The sequence below is a fragment of the Drosophila subpulchrella genome, unplaced genomic scaffold, assembly GCF_014743375.2.
Source record: "Drosophila subpulchrella strain 33 F10 #4 breed RU33 unplaced genomic scaffold, RU_Dsub_v1.1 Primary Assembly Seq354, whole genome shotgun sequence".
Classification (NCBI taxonomy): domain Eukaryota; kingdom Metazoa; phylum Arthropoda; class Insecta; order Diptera; family Drosophilidae; genus Drosophila; species Drosophila subpulchrella.
In genome coordinates this window covers 2,770,184-2,792,017 of record NW_023665577.1, presented here as the reverse complement: position 1 = coordinate 2,792,017, position 21,834 = coordinate 2,770,184, and the positions used below count along the sequence as shown (strand labels likewise).

The following is a 21,834-nucleotide window of genomic DNA, read 5'->3' as shown; positions in this document are numbered from 1 at the left end:
CTCTCATTGTCTCGATGGGAATTGAAATAATATTTATTGTTCAACAATTCGGTGAATCTATTCTATTCTGGTGTGTTTGGCGTGCTTGAGGCTGATTCTGTTGCTTTTGTCGTACGCTAAATTTATTTTAATTAAAAATGTCTTAATTTAATTTATCGAAACGCGTGCGACCATAAATTTATGGGCGAGGGTTGTTCTTTTTTGGGTTCGGTAACGCTAAGGGCACATCAATATAAATTTACTGACTTAGCTAGACGCAGTGAGAAGCGCGTAGAGCGGCGTAGCGGACTGCGTTAGCGGACTGTTAATGGGCTGTTAGCTAGTTGGCTGATCAATTAGGCAGAGCAATTAGCAGAGCAAATCGAGTCGCCCAGTTAATTGTTAGCGCCCACAGGCCTCAGACGGAAGACCAGATCAGATCGGATTGGATCAGACTATCGTAATGCGACACTGAAGATCGCTAAAAAACAATAAACACCCAGAGTCAAACTAGAGCAGAGAGGCAACCCAGAACGCATGTTACAGTTGCACTTCTATTCGAATCATGCGGGTCGTCTGGTGCTGGGAGGTGGCAACGGTCGTCCGGCCGACGTCCTTTGCTATCCGTTGGAGAGCATCAAAGAGTTCGAGCAGATCTCCGAGGCCTGGAAGCGTTTGCTAGCCGAGCTGCTAAAGAAAGGTGCCCAACCTAGACCCCAAACCTGCCAAATCTACAGCCCAAAGCTTCCTTAAGCCGTATAATAACCTACCTGTTTTTATTTTCTTTGCAGAGGAGGACGACTCACAGATCTTCGTGAAGTTCTTTCGCTTTCACAAGTGCTATGATCTGATACCCACCTCCGCTAAGTTGGTCGTCTTTGACACGCAGCTCCTCGTGAAGAAGGCCTTCTACGCCCTGGTGTACAACGGGGTGCGTGCGGCACCGCTCTGGGACTCAGAGAAGCAGCAATTCGTGGGCATGCTGACCATCACGGACTTTATCAAGATCCTGCAAATGTATTACAAATCGCCCAATGCGTCCATGGAACAGCTGGAAGAGCACAAACTGGACACGTGGCGAAGTAAGTGATGCCAAGCCAAGCAGTATTACGATAGCTAACTTGTTTCCTTTGCCAGGTGTTCTGCACAACCAGGTGATGCCGTTGGTCAGCATCGGGCCGGATGCCTCCCTCTACGATGCCATCAAAATTCTCATCCACAGCCGCATACATCGCCTGCCCGTCATCGACCCGGCGACCGGCAACGTCCTCTACATCCTGACACATAAACGCATACTGAGGTTCCTCTTCCTATACGTAAGTTCTCTAGAAATATTTGTTACTGAAATCCGATGATAATCATGGTATTTTTTTATTCGCAGATTAATGAATTACCAAAGCCCGCGTACATGCAAAGGAGTTTGCGCGAACTGAAGATTGGCACCTACAACAACATCGAGACCGCCGACGAGACGACGAGCATCATCACGGCGCTCAAGAAATTTGTGGAGCGACGCGTCTCTGCCCTGCCACTCGTGGATTCCGAGGGACGGCTCGTCGACATCTATGCAAAGTTTGATGTGATTGTAAGTATACCCTTGATTGCCCCCAAGAAATCCCTAGGGAATTGTAGGAGGTTAGAGAACTACAGATTGGAAATATATAACTAACATTAAACAAAACAAACTTGTGAAAAATCCTGTATCCTGTTAAGTTTGCGTCCAATGTTTTTGTATTAACCGTAAAGTTATTCCAAAGAATTATTATTTATGCTGTCGAAATGTTTCAAATTGTTTGATTTTAATGTTCTGAAATATAAAAAAGAACCTTTACAAAATTTTATTGCTAGGACAAAGGCGTATTTCGAAATTCCTATTGAAACCCAAAAAATATATAAGTTAGGAGGTGTTAGATATTTTAGATAGGTAGTACAGTTTTACTTAAGTGTTTGAATTAAATTAATAAAAACCCCTTTCTTTTCCTTCAGAATCTCGCTGCTGAGAAAACCTACAACGATCTCGATGTTTCGCTGCGCAAGGCCAACGAGCACCGCAACGAGTGGTTCGAGGGCGTGCAGAAGTGCAATCTGGACGAGTCGCTGTACACGATCATGGAGCGCATCGTCCGCGCCGAGGTCCATCGCCTGGTGGTGGTCGACGAGCACCGCAAGGTGATCGGCATCATCTCGCTGTCGGACATCCTGCTTTACCTGGTACTGCGGCCCAGTGGCGAGGGCGTCGGCGGGTCAGAGAGCTCGCTGCGCGCCTCCGATCCCGTCCTGGTGCGCAAAGTGGCCGAGGTGGAGATACCAGCTGCTGCCGCAGCGACGACGACAACGCCCCCGCCTCGCAGTCCCTCGGCCGGATCCGGCAATCGGAGCCTGATCGAGGACATACCCGAGGAGGAGCCGGCGCCGATGAGGAGCGACGATGCCGACAGTGATAACAACAAGTCCGCCAGTGAGGATAAGGCCAACAACAACCAGCACGATCAGACGACGTCGACGACGACGACGGCGGCGGCGGCGGCGACAGCTAATGGTGATAGCAGTAACAGTCCCGTGGAAGTGTCCTTTGCCGACGAGGCGCACGAGGAGGAATCCGCCGACCAGGTCGAGCACACAAATTGTGATGATGATGACGACCAGGAGGCGCTGGCGGAGATCGAGCGCAAGAAGGCATCGATGGACGACGACGAGGACGACGGGCTGAGCAGCGCCGTGTCCGCTGCCTCCGCTTTGGGCCAGTCACTGACGCCCGCGGCGCGAGAAATGGCGTTGGTTAGTGAATAGACCCTTAATTTAAACACAAGCTAAAGAGATACAGCTGCTACTACAGAAACGGAAACGGAAACAGAAAAAGAAACAGATACAATTGCTAAACAAGAACTAAGAACCCAAAACACAACAATAATGATAAAGCAGAGAAAATTATATTTGAATATTAATAGTTGTTAAGGATATATTATTACAATTATGAAATATTATGTATTTTACAACAAGCAACTAAAAGCAAAACAAAAACAAAAAGCTGTTAACAAGATGTTTATATATACACACACAAGAAAACGAAAACAAAACAACAAATTACATTAGAATGTCTTTAAATTTTAAACGATGTAATTGATTATTATATGATAGTACAGTACAAGTCAAAGATTGCGTTTTGCATGGGCTAGCGGGAGTTTTAAGCCGGAATGGCCGGAAATAACAAAGTTCTTGCCGATGGCTTATGACGCATTCTGTTTTGAAAGCTGAACTGAATTTTATCAATATCAGAAAGATTGTGTTAAGGTCTAACATTCCTTACATTATCAGTTTAAAACATGTTTGATCTTTGAAAAAAAAAATCTATAAAATCTCCTGGTTTTTACCTTCATATTTCTACGGCTCTCGTGAATATTTAATAGTTTTCTCAGAACATTTTCTTTTTGAACTTCTCAGAATTGTATTGCCGAAACGCGGGTTACTGAGCAGTTAAAAAGATGCCTGAATATACGTGCCTCTGGCGGTCGTAAGAAGATATAAATTAAATAATCATTTGTCTGGTATCTGTCTAATTGGAATAAAATTTAAAAAAACTTAAAATCTTTCCAAAATTTAAAAAATGTTCTTAGTTTCTTTATGATTTAGGTATTATTTGCAAAACCATTCGTTTTAGTGCTATGAATTCCCCTTTTTTGTTTGATGTGTTTGATTGACGAAGGTATGGATATTTTATTAAAAAACGATCCCGACAGCGAAAGGAGTCTTAAAGTGTCCCAGGCGGTAGCTATGAATATCAATTGCTACAAGGAAATATATTTCACGCTTAAAAAAAATGTTTAGCAAACATTGGACCAATTTTTTTTTAAAGAAAGCCGGCCTACGACAACATACACTAAAGACTCGTTAGAGAGTGATTAATTCTAATTTTATTTTTCATAATTGAGTATGTAATTGAAGAATTTATTTTATTTTAAATGATTTGGTTTCTTTTTGTTTTTATATTTATAATATGTAATAAAGTGAAATGTTATTTTGGTTTTTTTTTAATGAACACTTTGCTCAATTTTCTTTTTAAAAAGTAGTATTTTTGTAACCCTGGAACCCATCATCGCACTTTACATGGTTTGCTATAGAAAATCCTAATTCACTTTAAAAGGTCTTGCCCGGTGTAGTTCAAACTATGAGCATACGCCGCAAGCATCTTCAATCTGGCTATAAAATAGCCGAATCGGCAGACCTGCCGCCAACTTATAGTCGCTATCTTGACTTGCAGTCATATGTTCATTTTGTTGACGTTTACTTTTTTTGGCCAAACCAAAAAGCATTGCGCACCTCCATACTAAATCGCAATGGAGCTGATCGTTCTCGTGGGGATTGCCATTGCTCTTTTGGTGGTGATCATCTCGCTGTACCTGCTGCAGAAGAAGAATGCCAGCCCAGGTGAGTCGGAAAGTAGGTGCAACCTTGCGAATGGCGACTAAACCATTGACCCCAAAATATGCAGAAACCAAGCCAGCTGCTGCCCCACAACGTGGCGTCCCACAGCGCGCCCAGGAGGGAGTGCCGCGTCGGGCTCAGATAGCCCGAAATCAGCGCAACCGGCTGCGCCAGAATGCTCCAGCGGCTCCAGTTGCTCCAGCAGCAGGTGCTCCGCCAGCCCATGGCGACTCCGACAACGAAGATGATGTCCAGGTGGATGACGATGGTGCCCGCGTTCCCCAGGGCGCTGTGCTGGACGAGAAGATGGGTGCCAAGAAGCGGGCCAAGATGGAGGCCAAGGAGCAGAAACGAATGCAGCGTGAGCAGGAACTGCATGATCGCGAGCAGCGAAAGGTGAAGGAAGCCAAGGAGGAGGCCGAACGCAAGCAGCAGGAGGACCTCGATGCGGAGGTGGAGCGCAAGCGGCTGGACGCCGAGCGTCTGGCCAAGGAGGAGCGAGAGCGCAAGGAGCACGAGGAGTACCTGAAGATGAAGGCCGCCTTCAGTGTGGAGGAAGAGGGCTTCGAGGAGGGCGACGCCGACGAACAGGACAACCTCCTGGCCGACTTTATACAGTACATCAGAGACAACAAGGTGGTTGTCCTGGAGGATCTGGCAGTGGCCTTCAAACTGAAGACGCAGCAGGCCATCGATCGCATCCAGGAACTGCAGGCCGATGGCACCATCACCGGCGTCATCGACGATCGCGGCAAATTCATCTACGTTTCCGAGGAGGAGCTCGCGGCCGTGGCCAAGTTCATCAAACAGCGCGGACGCGTCTCCATCGCCGAACTGGCCGAGAGTAGCAACAACCTGATTAACCTGACGCCCGTCTCCGCCGGCGGCGCCGAGGGCAGCTCCTGATGAGATTTGTTAGCCATTTATAAATTAAATTTATTTTTTAGATGCGATGAGTTGGTAGAATAACAAGAACAAAGGGAAAACATATTCAAGACAGACGACTTATGTGTTAAAGGTTTCATTTATGGTTTCGTATCCACTCCAATCGGATTCTTGGCCTTGCAATCTTCGCATTCGCAGACCAGCAGGAATGTGTCGCCTTTCAAGTGGACACTGCGATTCCTCTGGGCGGTGGACAGCAGGCTAGACAGTTGAACATTGGATGCGTAGTAGCTACCTTTTGCATTACCCAGAATCTCCGGAGCAGGCTTGGTGAGGAATTTTGCAGCAACTGTGGGCAGAGATTGCAATCTAATCAGTTGTGTTTCATAAGAAACGCCTGCACTTACATTCTTCCACTTTGGCTTGAAGCTTTTGATTGATAAGGATTTGCTCTTTCTCGTTCGTTAATCCTGGATCCTCAAACTGGGCGATCCATTGTGAGATGGCACTGGAAGTGAGCCCCTCATGGTCTTGAGTCCAGATGGCCATTAGTGCGCGGAACGCCTCTGGTGTCCTGAACTAATTGGTTTGAGGAAACGTGTTATTCGATTAAACAACAAGGACGCTCCATATACTAACCCTGGCCAGTTCTTTTTCACCAAGAATTTGGCAGTAAGAAAGGTACGGGGAAGGTTTCCTGAACAAAAGATGGTACTGTATGACCAGTACCAGGACAAGTAATACAACCTGGCCAACGGCGGAATATATTATGTTGAAGTATATGCTATCGCTGGTCTCCCGAAATAGCTCCTCCCGATAGCGCTGGTAGTTCTGATTCTTGTAGATATCCTCAGCCTGATTCATGAGCTGTCGAACCCGCAACTGCAAATTATCCAGGTTCTCCGTCCTCCTACTCGTTTCGTAGTCCATAGCTTGGTTGCCCATCTTGATGTCCAAGTGAACACGCAGCAGGGCTCCACTCCACCATTCAGAACCTTTGGGTTCCAGGCAGATTTGATAGTCACCAGGCCAGGAGGTGGTAAACCTGAGGCGGGCTTCTGAGTCATAGACGCGGGAGAGGACGACCAGGGCATCGCTGCCCCGCACATCCACAAACATCCCAATGCCGGGCGACCGTATCGTAAAACCGTCGGATCTCGGATCCTCCACCTCCGCCTTGTAATGAACTTGAAGGTCGAGAAAAGGCATTTAGAAATGTCTACACATTGGGGGTATATTTCGAACTTTACCAATCACGTCAGTATCGTCGGGCGCTGTCTGGACAAAGCACTTTCGCTCATTTTCCCGCATATGAAAGTACAGGCCGGAAGTGCTGTGCAGGATGGTCAGGAGCAGGACCAGGAATATTAATCTCGTTTGCATGGTACAACTCTTTTGATTAAAACTTCTACATGCGTTCTTCGCACAAATTAATGAATTATGAAAACACAAAGCGGATCGCGCTACGACGCTTATTGATACCCAAGTGTTGGGTAACGTTCTCCAGGCAGGAGTGTATGGGGTGGGGGTGGGTGATGACTAACCTCGTATATAAAGTGCGCGCTTGGTAGAACGAAATTAATAAACACATTTAATTTTTAAGAGATCTTGGAGAAATAAAAATTATATATGTATTCTATAATATAAATACTTAAGTCAGGCATTTCGGACTAGTCGCTTCTGGAAATTCTTTTTTTTAAATCAACCCATTCCTAATCTTTCACTAGCTTTATAGAATTTAGACACACATCCAAGCTTCTCCAAAATCTTTAACATTTACTATAGCACTTATACATACTTTGTAGCTGTTTACTATTTAAATAAACATTTTTCATCGTATAAAGAAGAAGGATCTTAGGCTAGTTCATGTCGTCATCATCATCATAATCGTCCATTTCGTCGTCGTCGTCGTCGTCATCACTGGTCTCATCGGGATCGGACGCCTGGGCTCGGCACTTGGGGCACTGGCAGATGAATATGTAGTTTTGGCGCAGCACCTTGTGCCTCGAGTGGCGACTCCGCTCCAGCATGCACTCGTCCAGGTAGGAGATGCAGATCTCGTCACCCTCTTGAATGGGAGCCAAGGCTTTCATCACCACAATATCGTTGGAATACGGAAAAGTGGAGCAAGCATTCGGCACGCAACTGTGGTTGATCTTGCTCTGGAGGAGGTATAGGCCGGAGCCCTCGTTGTTCAGGAATTCGCCAGCAACTGGTGGGAAGAAAAAAATATGTTAAAGTAAAATATGGCTTGTAAGGACTTCTAGGGAACAGTTACATTCTCCGACTTTGGCATAGAGTCCATCGATGACCGTGTCTAGCTGGGCTTTGTCCGCATCCGGCAGTGGTAGCTCGGACACCTTAACGACCCACTGGGAGAGCACGCTTGTCGCGATGCCCTGGCTGTTGGTGCCCATAATGCCCATCAGGGTTTTGAATGCATCCGGCGTGGTGAACTACGAAATGGAAGCCAGAAATTAGCCTCAATTTAACCGTCTCACTGAGGGAATGCATACCATAGAGAACTCCTCACCGGGAAAGGCATTGCAGAACGCCAGATACAGCTGTTCCATCTGCTGCTCGAAGTTCTCGCCCAGCATTTTGTGGTAAATCTTCTGCTCGCGATTCACAATCAGTGCTTGGAAGGACTGCAGTTGCTCGAGGAACTCGGCCTTCTTGCAGCTCTGCTGGTAGAGAGCCATCAGGCGGACAATCAGCATGACGCTGCCCGTCTCGGGCGGATAGTGCATCTTCTTCCAAGTCTCATTCAGCACATTAATGGGATGTGTGTCGTCGGAACGGAAGGCGCCCATGCAGGCCACCCGGTGGTAGCGCTTCTGGGCCTCCATCAGGCAGTCCTCGGAGCAGTAGCGCACCTTGCAGCGCGGGCACTGGGTGAACTGAGCCACCCACTGGGCCGTGGGATCGTGCTGCAGGAGGGGCACCTCCACCTGGGGATCGCTAGCCAAGCGGCGCACATTCTCCAACACCGTCTCCAGCGGCCGCATGCAGTGGTCACATGCCGCATAGCCGTACGCCGCGTTCCAAGAGAATTGCCGGGAGACGAAGGGCTCCTCCTCGAAGATCACCTCGTCCACGGCAAAGTTCTTGGTAGCAATCATGGCCCGACCCTGCGGAAATATGAGTTTAGCTGCAGGTCGGATGGTATCCAGCACACCACTTACCTTTCCGGGCAACTCCCGTATCTCAAAGTGGTTCATCTTGCTTATTGGAAGTCTTTTGTTTTGACCAATTAAGCTGGGTTACCACGTGCGTTGTATATAAACAATAACAAGCTGTCGCTTCAGCAAAAAGTGGGACCGCACATGCAATACATTTAGTATTTCATTATTTATATTCAGTATTTGTTTTTAGAATCCAGCTGACCACCCGTTTTCCGGTACGAATTCAAATTCAGAGGGTGTTTTTATTTATGTTGCGCATTGGAATCGAAACACTTATGGTTCCACATTAATTAATTCATTTTCGTATCAAGAACCACTTTTTTTTTAAGCAATCAATAAGTTTCATTTGTGCGTGTTTCGTAAAACTCAATTCAACTCAGTAATCCAGAACCACCACATATAATAAAATTTTAAAATCAACTAAGTAATTTCAGGTACAATTGCGAAATTTACCCATTTCAAGAGTAAGCTTCATATTCTAAAATTTGAAAAAATATGTGTTCTAAAATGTATTTAAAATTTGTGATGACTCAGTTTTGACGAGTACAAAAAACACTCTAACTGCTGCAATAATATGCAAGCTATCTAGTGCTTTGATAGTAGAAGCAAAGTATGCAAGAAATGAGAGCAGGAAAAAACCGTCGTGAAAAAGATCATCGCCCGGTGGGTAAGCGAGGACAAGGTGGAACACAACGTGAACGCAGTCTCAACTGCAAGGATCTCTATTAGCTGCGCCGAAAGGACGATGTGTTCTGGGGTTTTCGTGGACTTGTCTTTTAGTATTAACTTTTTTGTGTCTACAATAACTTTGAGGACGTGCCTTTGAATTTAAATTGGCCTTAGAGACAATTGTTTAAAATCAAATTTCGCACCAAATTTTAACTTTTCCGTGTTTCACTGTGTGTCTAAGCACCGATAATGAAGTTACAAAAAAATGATGTTTCTAAAACTTGTGAGTTACTTTTCGAGATTGGACCTCGTTGAACTTAAGAATGTCATTAAACGTGTCGCCAACATTGCGTTTGTGGAAGTTCGTAGAGTACATTCGCCCTATTATAAAGTCTGTGTGCAGCGGCAACTGCACACGCTTCAGATGGGTAATGTCCCAAAGCCTCGGAATTGCTTGGAACTCCTCGCCGATCATGGGACCCAAGTTTATCTTGTTTTTGTCGCTCACAATTGCGATCAAGTGGCCTATTAGGTTAAGGCTTTTAAATTGATTAAAAATTGCATTAATAAGCGTCTGAATACGAATGTCAGTCGTTAAAGTTCCCACATATTTAATTCAAATTTTTAAAATTTGAAATCTAATAGTCATTGTATTTAATAGAAATATGCATTGTATTTAGTTTAAATATGGATTATATTTAACTTAAATATTTAAATTATTAATATATATTCCGAAAATATTTAAATTTAATATTGAAAAAAAGTTAATATGCGCATATTTAAAGTTAACAAAATCCGCAATGGATGAAAATCAAAGCGAAAAATATTTGGATTGAATATGAAATCTTTTGGATTTACTACGTTTTTTTCAGTGCAAATAAATCCTTACTTCCTTGAACATGAGTTCGACATATTGCAGGTAAAAAAGGTTTCTGGGTGGTCCACGAGCCTATAGTCCCCAGAAGGTTCAGAGCCTTTCCGCGCCTCAGAGCTCCGTTGTTGAGCAACTGGATGTAATTGTCAACTCGCGCTTCCAGAGATGGAAACTGGGTACCAAAGGTCTTCTAAAATTAGAAAAACATGCGTTCTACAGCATTTTTAAAATTTGTGACTACGTGATTCGCTTTTCAAAAATATTTTTTAAAAAACCCCTGACTGCTGCCATAATATCTAAGTTATGTTTCGGTATAAATCAATAATGTTTTAAAATAAAAAACAAAGTAGGCAAGAAATGCGAAAATCTTGAGAACTTCGGCATGGGTTCAGATGGAGAGGAGGAGTTATCCGCCGAGGAACAGATCACAGATCGGCAATGTGGAATTCAACGTCAAATTGTGGATTTGTTGGTCTTGTCCTATAGTACTTGCTATTTTGTCTCTACGTTACTACGATATAAATATAAAGTATATAACCGATTAAAATAAAGTTTTTTTACACCAAATCTTAAGTGACTTGTTTTAATTTTGAATCCAAACAGCGGTTACATTTTCCGTGTTGCATGTTTGTTTAAACATCGATAATCAAGTTGAAATAGTTTTTGAACAATCGATTTTGTATCGATGTATCTCTCCATCAATCATTGCATGTGCTATCGATATAGAAATCCTGAGAAGAGAAAAAATAAGACTTGTTTGGTCCTCGAATCATCCGAATCCCGGCCTGTGAAAAATGGCAGATGAAGCGGGCAACCAAGCCGATGGCCAGCGGCAGTTTATTTGCGGCGTGATCGAGGGCTTTTACGGCCGCCCGTGGACGACGGAGCAGCGCAAGGATTTGTTCCGGAAGCTCAAGTCCATGGGCATGGGCTCCAGCCCGTCCTACATGTATGCGCCGAAGGACGACTACAAGCACCGCGCCTACTGGCGGGAGCTGTACACCGTGGAGGAGGCGGATCACCTGTCCAGTAACTAACCTTTGAACTGCGCAAATCCTCCGGTAAAGTGCCCCCTCTTCCTTGCAGGTCTGATTGCTGCGGCCAAGGAGGCAGGGATCACCTTCTACTACGCGCTGTCGCCCGGCCTGGACATGACCTACAGCAGTCCGAAGGAAATCGCCACGCTGAAACGCAAGCTGGATCAGGTTTCGCATTTCGGTTGCGAAGCCTACGCTCTTTTGTTCGACGACATCGAGTCGGAGCTCTCGAAGGCGGACAAGGAGGTCTTTCAGACGTTTGCTAACGCCCACGTGTCGGTCACCAACGAGATATACACGCACCTGGGCAGTCCCAAGTTTCTCTTTTGTCCCACCCAGTACTGTGCTTCGCGAGCCGTTCCCACGGTTCTGGAGTCTGAATACCTGAACACTCTGGGCTCCAAGTTGAACAACGAGATCGACATACTCTGGACGGGGGATAAGGTAATTTCCAAGACCATATCCCTGGAATCAATCCAGGAGATTACCGAGGTGCTGCGTCGTCCGCCGTGCATCTGGGACAACCTGCATGCCAACGATTACGACCAGAAGCGCGTCTTCCTGGGACCTTACAGTGGACGATCGCCGGAGCTGATCCCCCATCTGCGGGGCATAATGACCAATCCCAACTGCGAGTTCTACGGCAACTTCGTTGCTATCCACTCGCTGGCCTTCTGGTCGCGTTGCAGCATGGACTCTAAGGTAAACAGCTCGCTGAGCGCGGACATAAAACTGGAGACTGAAAACGAGGATGACCTTCCGGCGGAGTTCCTCTCAAAGAACGTGTACCACCCGCGATTGGCTCTCAAGTGAGTGAAACTAACAGAACCTTTTATGGAAAAAATAACAAATTCTAAACATTTCAAAGGAACGCCGTTACGGATTGGCTGCCAGAATTCTTTATGAAAAAGGAGGCCTGGGGACCCATTACCAAGCCCCAACCGCAAGTGCAAATGGTCATGCCCATCATTCCCATAATACCTTCCATCAATACCTGCATGAGTCTCACCACCACCACCACCACTTCGACGAGCTCGAGGACGGTTCCGGAGGTCAACACCACCCAGTTACAAGCCCTGGCTGACGTTTGGTAAATGGAAGTTTTCTTCTTTGTAAACCACTTTATTAAAAGTTAAATCATTGTTTGCAGCGTTGTGACTTCTTCGCTAACGCCCATCTCAAATCCAGTTATGAACTCGCTGGTGTCGCCCACAAAGGTGATCACGAACGACGAGATCATCAATCCCATTCCGACCACAGCCGCCAGCAACATTGAATTGCCGAAGAAGATACCCATCTCCGTTGTCCCAGTGCCCATTATGGAGACTAAGAGTGTGGAGGCTTCCGTGGAACTGGCTCTGGACAATGCAGTTTTCAATGATAATGAACCGAAGAGCGAATCGACAAAGGACCGACTTGAGCTGGAGGTGGAGGACTTGGAGGAGAAGCAAGAACCGGTGGCCAGTCTTTGTGTGGACACAATGCTGGACGATGCCAGTCTGAGTCCATTGAGTGGGGGAGTCAATGAGCCCATGGAGTGTAGTAGCAGCATAGCATCCCAGGTCTCTCCAAGGGAAGAGGAGGCAATTAAACTGGTGGCCGACGATGTGCTTATGGAGTCTGTGAACGATGTGCATGTAAGTATGATTTCGAGTCTCGGAATCTAGATTATTGATTGCCTAATTTGATATATCTCCATACAGAGTATGCATGTGGAGAGTGGTACTTCGTCGCCGATCTCAAATGCGGAAATGCGCGAAGAAAATGAAGCTCAGTCCGATAGGACCATCGAAAATAAGTATGTTCGTTCAATGATTAGTATAGGGGTCTTAGAAGAAACATACTACCAAAGATCTTTTTGATTTAGTACTTCCGGCGGCGAAAGGATAACCATTGACGATCTGGCTTTGCTCTGCGATCTGTTCTATTTGCCCTTTGAACACGGCAGTCGCGGCCAGAAGCTGCTTGTCGAGTTCAACTGGCTGAAGGGCAACGCAAATGTGATACTGCAGGACCGTTCTGCCGGAGGAAGAGACGATGCCACCAAAGCATCCAAGCCGGAGGTCACCGAGTGGCACCAGCGCTGTGAGCAATTTGACGAACTCTGCAGCGCCGTCGTAAAGCTGCTGATCAAAATAGCTAATTGTCAGAACAAGGAAATCTGTCACGAGCTGTACTCGTACGTGTGGGACATCTCTGGCGCCCTGTCCCTGCTCAATTGCTACGTCAAGTGGCTGGCTCTCGGAAATTTTCCGCAAAACAGTTCTTCCTACACGGAGGGAAGCTACACTTGTAAGAGGAGCGATCGGCATTTTAGTATGGCAATTCATACTCTAACATTGAAACCTTTCAGGGTTCAGCAAGGGCTGGAAGGAGGCATTCATGTCCGGTGACCAGGAACCGTGGGTCTTTAGAGGCGGCCTTATTGCGGACCTACAGCGCCTGATGCCCGTGGACTCGGGCAACGACCTGTTTGTGTACAAGCTGCCGGAGCAACCGACGGCCAACTACTATCTCCTGAGGCCCTACTGCAACTCGGACGAGCAGAACGTCAACGAAGTTTGCACCCGCTTGTACTTGCAGTGGCAGGAGCAGCTGGACGGAGGGAGCCACATTCCCTTCCCGCTGCCGGCGAATGTGGCTAGCATTGTGGCGGATGGACTGGTGGGTGGACATCTCACCCTTAGTCCGCAGCTGTGCATTGTGGCCTACGATGAGAATAACAGTATCATTGGCTATTCTTGTGCGGCCTTGGACGTCAACATATTCCGGCGCAATCTGGAGCTTTGCTGGAAAACGGAGCTGCGCGAGAAGTATCCCAAGGATCTTTGTCCGCAGGAGGGCGGCGAAGATGTGCGGCAGCTTGTCACGTCTTTCGTGGAAAAGTTTCATTGCAGCGGTGGCAACGTGCCTCTGGAGCAGTGTCCCGTGGAGGTGAGTAGCTCCTTCCCGGCCGTACTGGTATGCGGCACTCTGCGGGAGGCGGAGGAGCGGGACTCGGGCATCACCAAGCGGATGCTCACCGTACTCTTGGCCGCCCTGCGAGCGAACGGATGCTTCGGGGCTCACGTGTGTGTGCCCGAGAAGGACGTCGGGCAGGTGAACTTTTATTCGAGGATCGGTTTCGTGGAAGTATACCGCGAAGAGGCCACCAAGTGCATTTACATGGGTCGCCGCTTTTAGCGTTTTCGGATGCCAGCTTCACTGCCTCCACTTTTAATGTTCCTTCATCTTTGGTATTCCGGCTAGGTGTTAGCCACTCTCGACTTTTCTCGTCCTCGTCCTTTTTGTATTCCCCTAAGGTAACAAGTTTGTATTACTGACCAGCCCTTCTAGCATTTATCTTAAGCGTCGTTTTCATAACGTGGAAAACAATAAAGATACCAATTTAATAACACTCGCTAGCTTTTGTTGAGGTCGTAGAACCACACGGTGTTCACCCCATCCTCGATGATCTTTACGTGCTGCAGGTTGGGCAGGGGGAATCGGCAGGCGATGATCTTGGTGTTGTGGGGACACTCGGCGATCAGCTTGTGCTCCAGGTCCTGCATCATCTGCTCCACGCCGAAGATGACCACGAAGTCGTAGTCTTTAATATCGAACTTCCAGAGATCCCGGCGGAAGAACCTCGTCTGCTTGGAGACGCCGTGGCGCAGTGCAGCCAGGCGGGAGTAGTAGACCAGCCATGGATTCAGCTCCACTCCGTCTGTTTTTAAAGCTTTATGGTGCTGGGCCGCCGCTGGAGAGGATTACATAAGTGATTCTCGCTGTTTGTGGGCTGTCCAGATGGTGGAAACTCACCCATCACGATGCGTCCGTCTCCGGAACCGATGTCCAGCAGTTTTCCGGCCGCGTTCTTGGGCAGGAAGCTCAGGACATTCTGTATTTGTTCGCTAGTGGCTGGCACATACGGCAGGCAAATCCTCCGAAATGCCGGCGCCACAAAGGAGGCGCACACAATCGACAGGCCGATGCCCACTCCTCCCGTGGCCGCTATCAGGATTTTGCCGCCCATGGACATTCCACTTTTTGGTGTCCTGGACACTGTTTTCGTTGCATCTTCATTCAGAATTTCCATTTTAGTCGCGGGCTAAAATGTTGTTTACAAAATGTGTAAGTGCTACCACCCATTGGGAGGTAAAAACTCACCCATAGCTTATCGATAGTTGATGGTCGCCAGCCCTGCACGACAAGCCCAGAGTATGGTCACACTAAACTGGTCGCTATTAGCGGATGTGGCAACACTTTTTTCGTGCGTTTCATGTGTGCGTGCGCTTCCTATTACAATTTTTTCGAAGGATTTTCCGTGTGTTTTGTTGACGTGCAGCGCGGCGGAAAGTGAAAAACGCAATCAAACAGTGCCGTGCAACAGGGCGGGTCAGCGTTTGGCATAAATTGCAGTGTGTGCCCCGCGTGCGGACAGGCGTAAGGCGTTTAAAATGGCGAACGTAAGGGACAGCGACACATCACTGTGGCTGCATAATAAACTGGGCACCTCGAACGACTCGTGGATAAACGGCTCGATCTGCTCGCAGCTGAACAAGGAGGTGCTGCGCAACATCAAGGAGTGCTTCCCGGACCTGCAGACCCAGGTCAAGCTGAAGCTCCTCCTCAGCTTCCTTCACATTCCGCGCCGTCTGGTGGAGGAGGTAAATGAAATCAAATGGAATGAAATGGCGTTGGTGTATTTTGTATGGAAAAAGTACACCAGCACACGCACACACATGCACACATGCGAGCAGCGACACGCGCACACGTATACAGCGTACACTTGCCGTTGGTGAAAGAAAAAGTGCGGAAAATGTGTAAATACTCGGCAATTGTCATAGCCCCCATCAGCTGGAGGGCCTTTTAAAGTGTATTATCCGTTTTATTGGCGATTACCAAACGGGCGACTTCGCTGGCTGGCGAAAATAAATATTAGCAACGTTTCCCGCCACTTCTACTTTTGTGTACACATTTCTCTCTCTTCTGCACTTGTGCGTGTGTTTCCCTCTCGCGGGTTTCAGTGTGTGTGAGTGGGCTGTTGTGGGTGGTTCGCGGATTCATTTGTTTGTTGTACCCTTCGCAAAGGGTATTTCGATTTTCGGCAGGCATTTGTACGCAGTTAAGAAACTCTGTTTACAAGATATCGTTTTTGGACTTCCATATGTGTACCCGTAACCAAACGAACTCTATGAATTGTTGATTTAATTCAGATTAATTTACTTAATTCACAAACAATAGCATATAAATCAAACAATTAGTGTGTTACCATTTCTTATTGAAAAATTTTAATGAATAATAGATAATTTGGGTTTAGGTTAATTTATATGTCATTAAAAAACCAAATTCAAAAGCAGGCGACTATATTCATCTGCAAGGGTATTAAACTTAGTCGAACCGGAATTAACATTTAAATGCGCTTTTCAGTGGAAGGCAGAGCTCGAGGAGGTAATTGAGGTGGCCGGTTTGGACTCAGAGCTATGGGTCTCCATGCTGGCGGAGACGATGAAGACCTTCCCGGCCACCAGCTCGCTGAACACAGAGATCTCCGACTACGAGGACACGCGTCCCATCTTCACAGACATGGTTAACGACCTGCGCAAGTTGGTCACCAAGCACTCGGACCTAGGCATGCTGCCCCTAGAGTGCCAGTACCTAAACAAGAACGCGTTGATCTCAGTGGTGGGTAGCGAAACTACTGTAATCCTATCTAGTCCCGACTAATCCATGTTTTGGTTACAGGTGGGCCAGCAGCCCGCTCCCGTCAAGCACTTCACGCTGAAGCGCAAGCCCAAGAGCGCCCAGCTGCGCACCGAGCTGCTGCACAAGTCCGCGGATGCCCAGTCCTCGCTGAAAAAGGCCTCGGCGCCCACGATTCCGTTGCGATCGCGTGGCATGCCCCGCAAGATGACGGACACCACTCCGCTTAAGGGAATCCCATCGCGCATGCCCACCACGGGATTCCGATCTGCCACGGTGCCGGGAAACACAGCCCAGCGCCCCAATCTCAGTCGCACGCCCGCTGGACGCAAGGATGGCGGCATCAAGCTAATCGAGTTCACCGAACAACCGCTGGGCTATGCGGCGGCCAAGAAGCGGAAGCGCGAGCAGCAACTGGAGGAGCAACAGAAAAAGCAGGAACAGAAGCAGCAACAGGCGGCGGCGGCAGCAGCAGCGGCGGCCACGGCAGCGGCCAACAACGCTGGCGACAGCTCGCCAACGGACGCGGCCACGGCCAGTGGAGGAGAGACGCCCGTCACGCCCACGTCGGCTAACAATAGTTTCGAAATCAAAATGGAACCACAACTCAACCAGAGCGCTGGAAGCCTGGAAGAGCAGCCAGATGACGATTTGGCTGGCAAAACGCCCATGGAATGCGATCCCGAGACGCCGGAGTACGCCACAGCCACGCTGGACTTTGCCCAGGCCACCACAACGTCCGTGGCGGATGCTCAACCAGGAAAACCCGCAGTCGAGGTCAAGTTGAAGACTCCGCGTACCCCGAAATCAGCGGCAAAGTTGAACAACAACAACAGCTTCAATCACACCCCAAAACGAATCAAGCAGGAGATCGAAATCAAGAGCGAGGAGATAATAGTTCCCGCCAGCATCAAGCTGGAAAAGATCGAGTCTTCGCCGTCGACGCAGGGACAGCAGCAACGCGTCATCATCCAGCAGCAGCCGCCTAGCTTGGTGCAGCGCACCCCGCACCTGCTCATCCGCAGCTCGCCACAGAAGCGGCCAAACAACGGAGCCACCACGAGCACAGGCACCACCACCACGGTGGGCAATACCACCATCAAGATGGAGAAGCTGGACATTAAACCCATGCTGCGAGCCACCGGCGTCACGCCCTCGACGAGTGCAGGTACTACGACGACTCTGCTCACCCCACAGCAACTGCGTCAGGCGGCCAATCCGCTGGCCAACCTGCCCAACAACATTTCCGTGAAGATAACCTCAGCCAAGGCGAAAGCAGCGGCTGCCGCAGCGGCAGCTCCCAGTGGCAGCCAGGCCCAGACACAGCCGCAAACGGTGCAGGTTCAGCAGGCGCCGCAGCAGTCGCAGCCCCCGCTTTTGATCAACAGCTCCACGCCCGTGATCCTTGCATCCTCGCCCAGCGCTCAAAGAGCGGTAAGTTGTGCAAGATAAAGTCTATGATGAAAACGTTGTTTAATTTCAAATGAAAACCACTTTGGGATATATTTTTATCCACTTGATTTTAACAATATGGGTATATTGTTTCCCTAAAACCAAATAAGGCGCTCCGATCTATACCTATTGCTCTCAAATATCACTCAGTCTTTCACTGCTAACTTGTTTATACCCTTTTATTTACAGAAGGCTTTGGCCATGCCCAGCAGCAGTACCACCCCCACCACTACCACGACGATACCGTCGCAAGCCATAAAGACGATGCCGCTGAGCCAGCTAAAAACGGCTACCAACAGCGGACCGGTGATCATATCGCAGACTATAATCCAGCCGGCGAAGCGAGCCCAACAACAGGCTGGAACCTCGAGTGCCGCGGCCGCTTCCCAGCAGCAGCAACAACAACAACAGCAGCAGCAGCAGCAGCAACTGCTGCACCAGCAAATCCAACAGCAGACTCAACAGCAGACTCAGCTGCCACAGCAGCCGCAGCAGCAACAGACGCAGTACATTCTGGCAACGCCTCAGCAGCAACCGCAACAGATTCAGCAGCAGCAGCAAACCCTGTTGCCAACGCTTACCTCGTTCTCACACAGTCGTCCTCTGCCGCAGACTACGACGCTTTACCAGGCCACCACTCCTGGCGGAAATGGCCAGACACCCACCAAGATACTGCTCAAAACCTCGGGCACATCAAGTGTGGTGATGACGCCTCTGCGCCAGGCCCAGCCGCAGCAGGCCACCACTGTGGTGTCCTCGAATCCACCACCTCTGGTGGCCACCTCGGCAGCAGTGGTTTCCCCCGGTCAGTCAAACACGCTGAACATTCAGAACGTGCAGCTTCCCAATCGGCCAGTGACCATTCAACCTGCCTCTCAGGCCGCGCAGCAGCAGCATATGCAGGCCCAGATGCAGCAGCAACAACCCCATCCGCAGCATACGATCGTGGCCAACACGACGGCAACGCAGCAGCCCAAGCTGTCGCAGGTTCTGATGCAGCCAGCCGGAGCTGTGGCTGGTGGCGTGTCCGCTTTGAACGTGTCCCCCACGTCCGGCAAGAACAAGACCATCATACTCACCCAGAAGGGCGTTATATTGCGCAACATTGGTGGCGACATGTACCAGCAAATACCCATCAGCAATGTGGGCAACCTGCAGGGGCTCGGCGGCACCACGCTAATGACTACCACGGCTGGACCGCCGAGTCTGGTGAAGACAACACCCTCGACCGGAGTGCAATTGCAGCAGCAACAGCCTGGAAAGCAGATCCTGCCGACTCTCATACCAACCAGTTCGCTTGGTGGACAACATGTCATTGTGCAGCAGCAGCAACCCACCAATGTGATTGGAAATGTAAGTGTAATAGCTGAATATGTTTTCGGTTAACATTTAGAATTTGGAAATCAAATCCGTTCTGGAGGACCAAGTGATTTCTGGCAAACCCTTATCTGTCAGACATATTTAGGACACATGTGTAAAATATTAATATTTCTCTCAGTCCCAGCAGCAGACCATCATTCGGCCTGTGATGACCAACGTGGGCGGAGGCTTGACCACGCTGCCGCAGGGCCTGACGCTGATACAACGGCCGGGCCAACAGCCGCAGCTGGTGCAGGTGCAGGCGGCGCCGGGCAGCACGCAGCGCACGATTATCACCCAATCGAGCACGGCGGCGGCGGCGTCGCAACAGCAGCCGCGCCAGCAGCAGCAACAGATTCTGGTCCAACACAAGCCGGCTCCGACCCTGCAGCAGCGTTTGGTCACCTCCACCACCAGCGGTGGCCAGGGCCAGCCGGGCAATCCGAATGCAGGGATCGCGCGCACCGTCCAGGTTCAGGTGCAGGCCCAGCAGCAGCCACAGCAGCAGCAGGCTGCGCAACAGCAATCGCAGCAGGCACCGCAGCGACGTGGTCTCTCGCTATCGGTAGGGTAACTATATTAATTAAAAACTTTATTTAACTCACGTTGTTTCTTTTAGAACGAGCACGTGCACAAGGCGCATGAAATGTTCCGCAAGGCTAATCGCGTCTCCCGACCGGACAAAGCCCTTATCCTCGGCTTTATGGCGGGACTGCGGGAGAATCCGCGCCCGAATACCGAAAATGTGCTGGTCATAAAATTGGGCGAAACAGAGGTAAGACTGCTGGGAATTTTTTCAGTCGTCGTATCGGACTACACAAAATATGACTCCCTCTCCAATGCAATTCAAATATGAATTGACAAATTATTGATTGTAAAAAAAATCCTTCGAAAATTTGTTTAGATGTTGTAACGAATGTTTTTTATAATATGTTTGATGTCTAGTCTCCAACCTGTTTTTTAGATTTAAAAGTATATTTGTTCAGTTCAAGCGATTATTTATGAGCATATGCAAATCCAAATTCAAATGTTTAATTTCCACCTGTTGAATCCCGGCATGCACTATAAACCATTTGATGTATCATAACCATGAAGGGGTATTTTTCATAATTTTTTGTTAAACTGCATAGTTTATTTGGTATTCATATTTTTTATGGTGGTATATACTTCGATTATACATAGTTTCTACATCATTTTAGTAAAACATGGTTTTATATTCGCAGGAAAAAGTACAACAGGAAGACGGCAACACGGCACTATGTCTGGTGGAGTCGCACATCCGGCTGGACTACAACACCGGCGAGTGGAAGACATTCCAGAACTACAGGCTACAGGATCAGAGTGCGGCCTCATAGTCCACAAGGGTCATACGCATTGTTCGCAGCACCAAGTGAACACCGACAGCCAGGCTGAAGCTGAACATGCGTATATGAACTATGGATTATATATATATTTTGGTTTGTCATCCGTTCTGCACGGGCTGCTTCGTCGCCGCCCCTAATTAGGCTATTGAAACCCCTTCTCTCCCCTCCCATCCCTCCCGCAGTCAGCAGGCACCCTAAGAACTGCTGGATATAATGAAACTATTTAATAATTAAGGTAAATTAGCTGTACAGTTGTTTAGTATGTAGAAAAGGCTAGCGCTTAAACATTTAGTAAACATGCCCGTTCACACATCCACAAACCAGCGCCCATTCATCCAAGCACACAAGCATACTCACCGCCGGCTGAACGCTTCACTGGAGGGCAGTGGGATAGGCGGATGGGCCAGAAGTGAACGTTCGGACGGATCGCATAAGCACACACAACCCACAACACATGCACACACCCATGCATTTCAGATCTGCATATATATACCTAGCTTATGTAATTATTGTCGAGTAAAAAATGTGTAATTATCTTACCAAGCAGCATAAAATTTAGAGACGCTGATCGGCGCTCGTTATTCATTAAAAATCCAATGAAAATATATAGTTATAGATATATATGTATGAGCCGCAGCAACCACAGCAAAATTAACTTAAATCTTGAAATGTGTAATAGACAAACAATAAAACTAGCGTATGTATTTATGGCTTAAATGTTAAAACGGTTGGTCTTATATTCGACACAGGAAAATGTGGGTCATGTAAACGTCAGCTCAGATAGTTGAACACTCGATCGATAGATCAATTTGATTACCAATAAGTCTTGCCGAACTAGAACCTGTATTGCAAAATACAAATATTGAAGAACTGATAAATGATACTTAACTTGTACGACATCTTAAAACCTCTTAGGAAATGTT

General features: G+C 48.0%; 7 protein-coding genes across 14 annotated transcripts in view; 4 read left to right on the top strand and 3 right to left on the bottom strand.

Annotated features, from left to right (window-relative positions):
• The window catches only part of LOC119559906 (5'-AMP-activated protein kinase subunit gamma-1), a 74,389-nt gene extending 71,256 nt beyond the window's left edge, over positions 1-3,133 (top strand). For 5 of the 8 annotated variants that reach the window (XM_037873077.1, XM_037873076.1, XM_037873075.1 and 2 more), the window contains 4 exons: positions 771-1,061; positions 1,117-1,295; positions 1,361-1,564; positions 1,966-3,133. In XM_037873077.1, the coding sequence (XP_037729005.1) occupies positions 771-1,061; positions 1,117-1,295; positions 1,361-1,564; positions 1,966-2,769 (1,478 nt within the window). In that variant the 3' untranslated portion in view covers positions 2,770-3,133. Of the gene's footprint in view, positions 1-325; positions 680-770; positions 1,062-1,116; positions 1,296-1,360; positions 1,565-1,965 lie in introns of those variants that run through there. The other 3 variants (XM_037873081.1, XM_037873082.1, XM_037873080.1) reach the window with 3 other exon arrangements.
• A 1,112-nt stretch (positions 3,134-4,245) lies between these two features.
• LOC119560808 (DDRGK domain-containing protein 1) lies at positions 4,246-5,349 on the top strand. Its single transcript, XM_037874441.1, has 2 exons — positions 4,246-4,404; positions 4,469-5,349. The coding sequence occupies exons 1-2, from the start codon at positions 4,314-4,316 to the stop codon at positions 5,305-5,307; spliced, it is 930 nt and encodes a 309-aa protein (XP_037730369.1). The 5' UTR covers positions 4,246-4,313; the 3' UTR covers positions 5,308-5,349.
• Positions 5,322-6,783, bottom strand: LOC119560807 (transmembrane emp24 domain-containing protein eca-like). The gene is made up of 4 exons (XM_037874440.1): positions 6,537-6,783; positions 5,926-6,473; positions 5,694-5,865; positions 5,322-5,635 (listed from the first exon to the last, which is right to left on the bottom strand). Exons 1-4 carry the CDS (start codon positions 6,667-6,669, stop codon positions 5,427-5,429), a joined length of 1,062 nt encoding a protein of 353 aa, XP_037730368.1. The 5' UTR covers positions 6,670-6,783; the 3' UTR covers positions 5,322-5,426.
• A 262-nt stretch (positions 6,784-7,045) lies between these two features.
• Positions 7,046-8,601, bottom strand: LOC119560079 (SET and MYND domain-containing protein 5). Its single transcript, XM_037873393.1, has 4 exons — positions 8,472-8,601; positions 7,803-8,417; positions 7,565-7,742; positions 7,046-7,498 (listed from the first exon to the last, which is right to left on the bottom strand). Exons 1-4 carry the CDS (start codon positions 8,505-8,507, stop codon positions 7,146-7,148), a joined length of 1,182 nt encoding a protein of 393 aa, XP_037729321.1. The 5' UTR covers positions 8,508-8,601; the 3' UTR covers positions 7,046-7,145.
• Positions 8,602-10,721: 2,120 nt separating this feature from the next.
• LOC119559768 (protein O-GlcNAcase) lies at positions 10,722-14,448 on the top strand. The gene is made up of 7 exons (XM_037872843.1): positions 10,722-11,043; positions 11,101-11,860; positions 11,920-12,141; positions 12,202-12,688; positions 12,755-12,849; positions 12,919-13,343; positions 13,405-14,448. The coding sequence occupies exons 1-7, from the start codon at positions 10,809-10,811 to the stop codon at positions 14,232-14,234; spliced, it is 3,054 nt and encodes a 1,017-aa protein (XP_037728771.1). The 5' UTR covers positions 10,722-10,808; the 3' UTR covers positions 14,235-14,448.
• On the bottom strand, positions 14,422-15,325 carry LOC119559769 (ATP synthase subunit C lysine N-methyltransferase). The gene is made up of 3 exons (XM_037872844.1): positions 15,201-15,325; positions 14,853-15,141; positions 14,422-14,790 (listed from the first exon to the last, which is right to left on the bottom strand). Exons 2-3 carry the CDS (start codon positions 15,127-15,129, stop codon positions 14,453-14,455), a joined length of 615 nt encoding a protein of 204 aa, XP_037728772.1. The 5' UTR covers positions 15,130-15,141; positions 15,201-15,325; the 3' UTR covers positions 14,422-14,452.
• A 137-nt stretch (positions 15,326-15,462) lies between these two features.
• LOC119559767 (negative elongation factor A) lies at positions 15,463-21,636 on the top strand. The gene is made up of 7 exons (XM_037872842.1): positions 15,463-15,700; positions 16,464-16,718; positions 16,779-18,170; positions 18,378-19,541; positions 19,687-20,112; positions 20,167-20,322; positions 20,771-21,636. The coding sequence occupies exons 1-7, from the start codon at positions 15,491-15,493 to the stop codon at positions 20,900-20,902; spliced, it is 3,735 nt and encodes a 1,244-aa protein (XP_037728770.1). The 5' UTR covers positions 15,463-15,490; the 3' UTR covers positions 20,903-21,636.
• Positions 21,637-21,834: the final 198 nt, after the last annotated feature.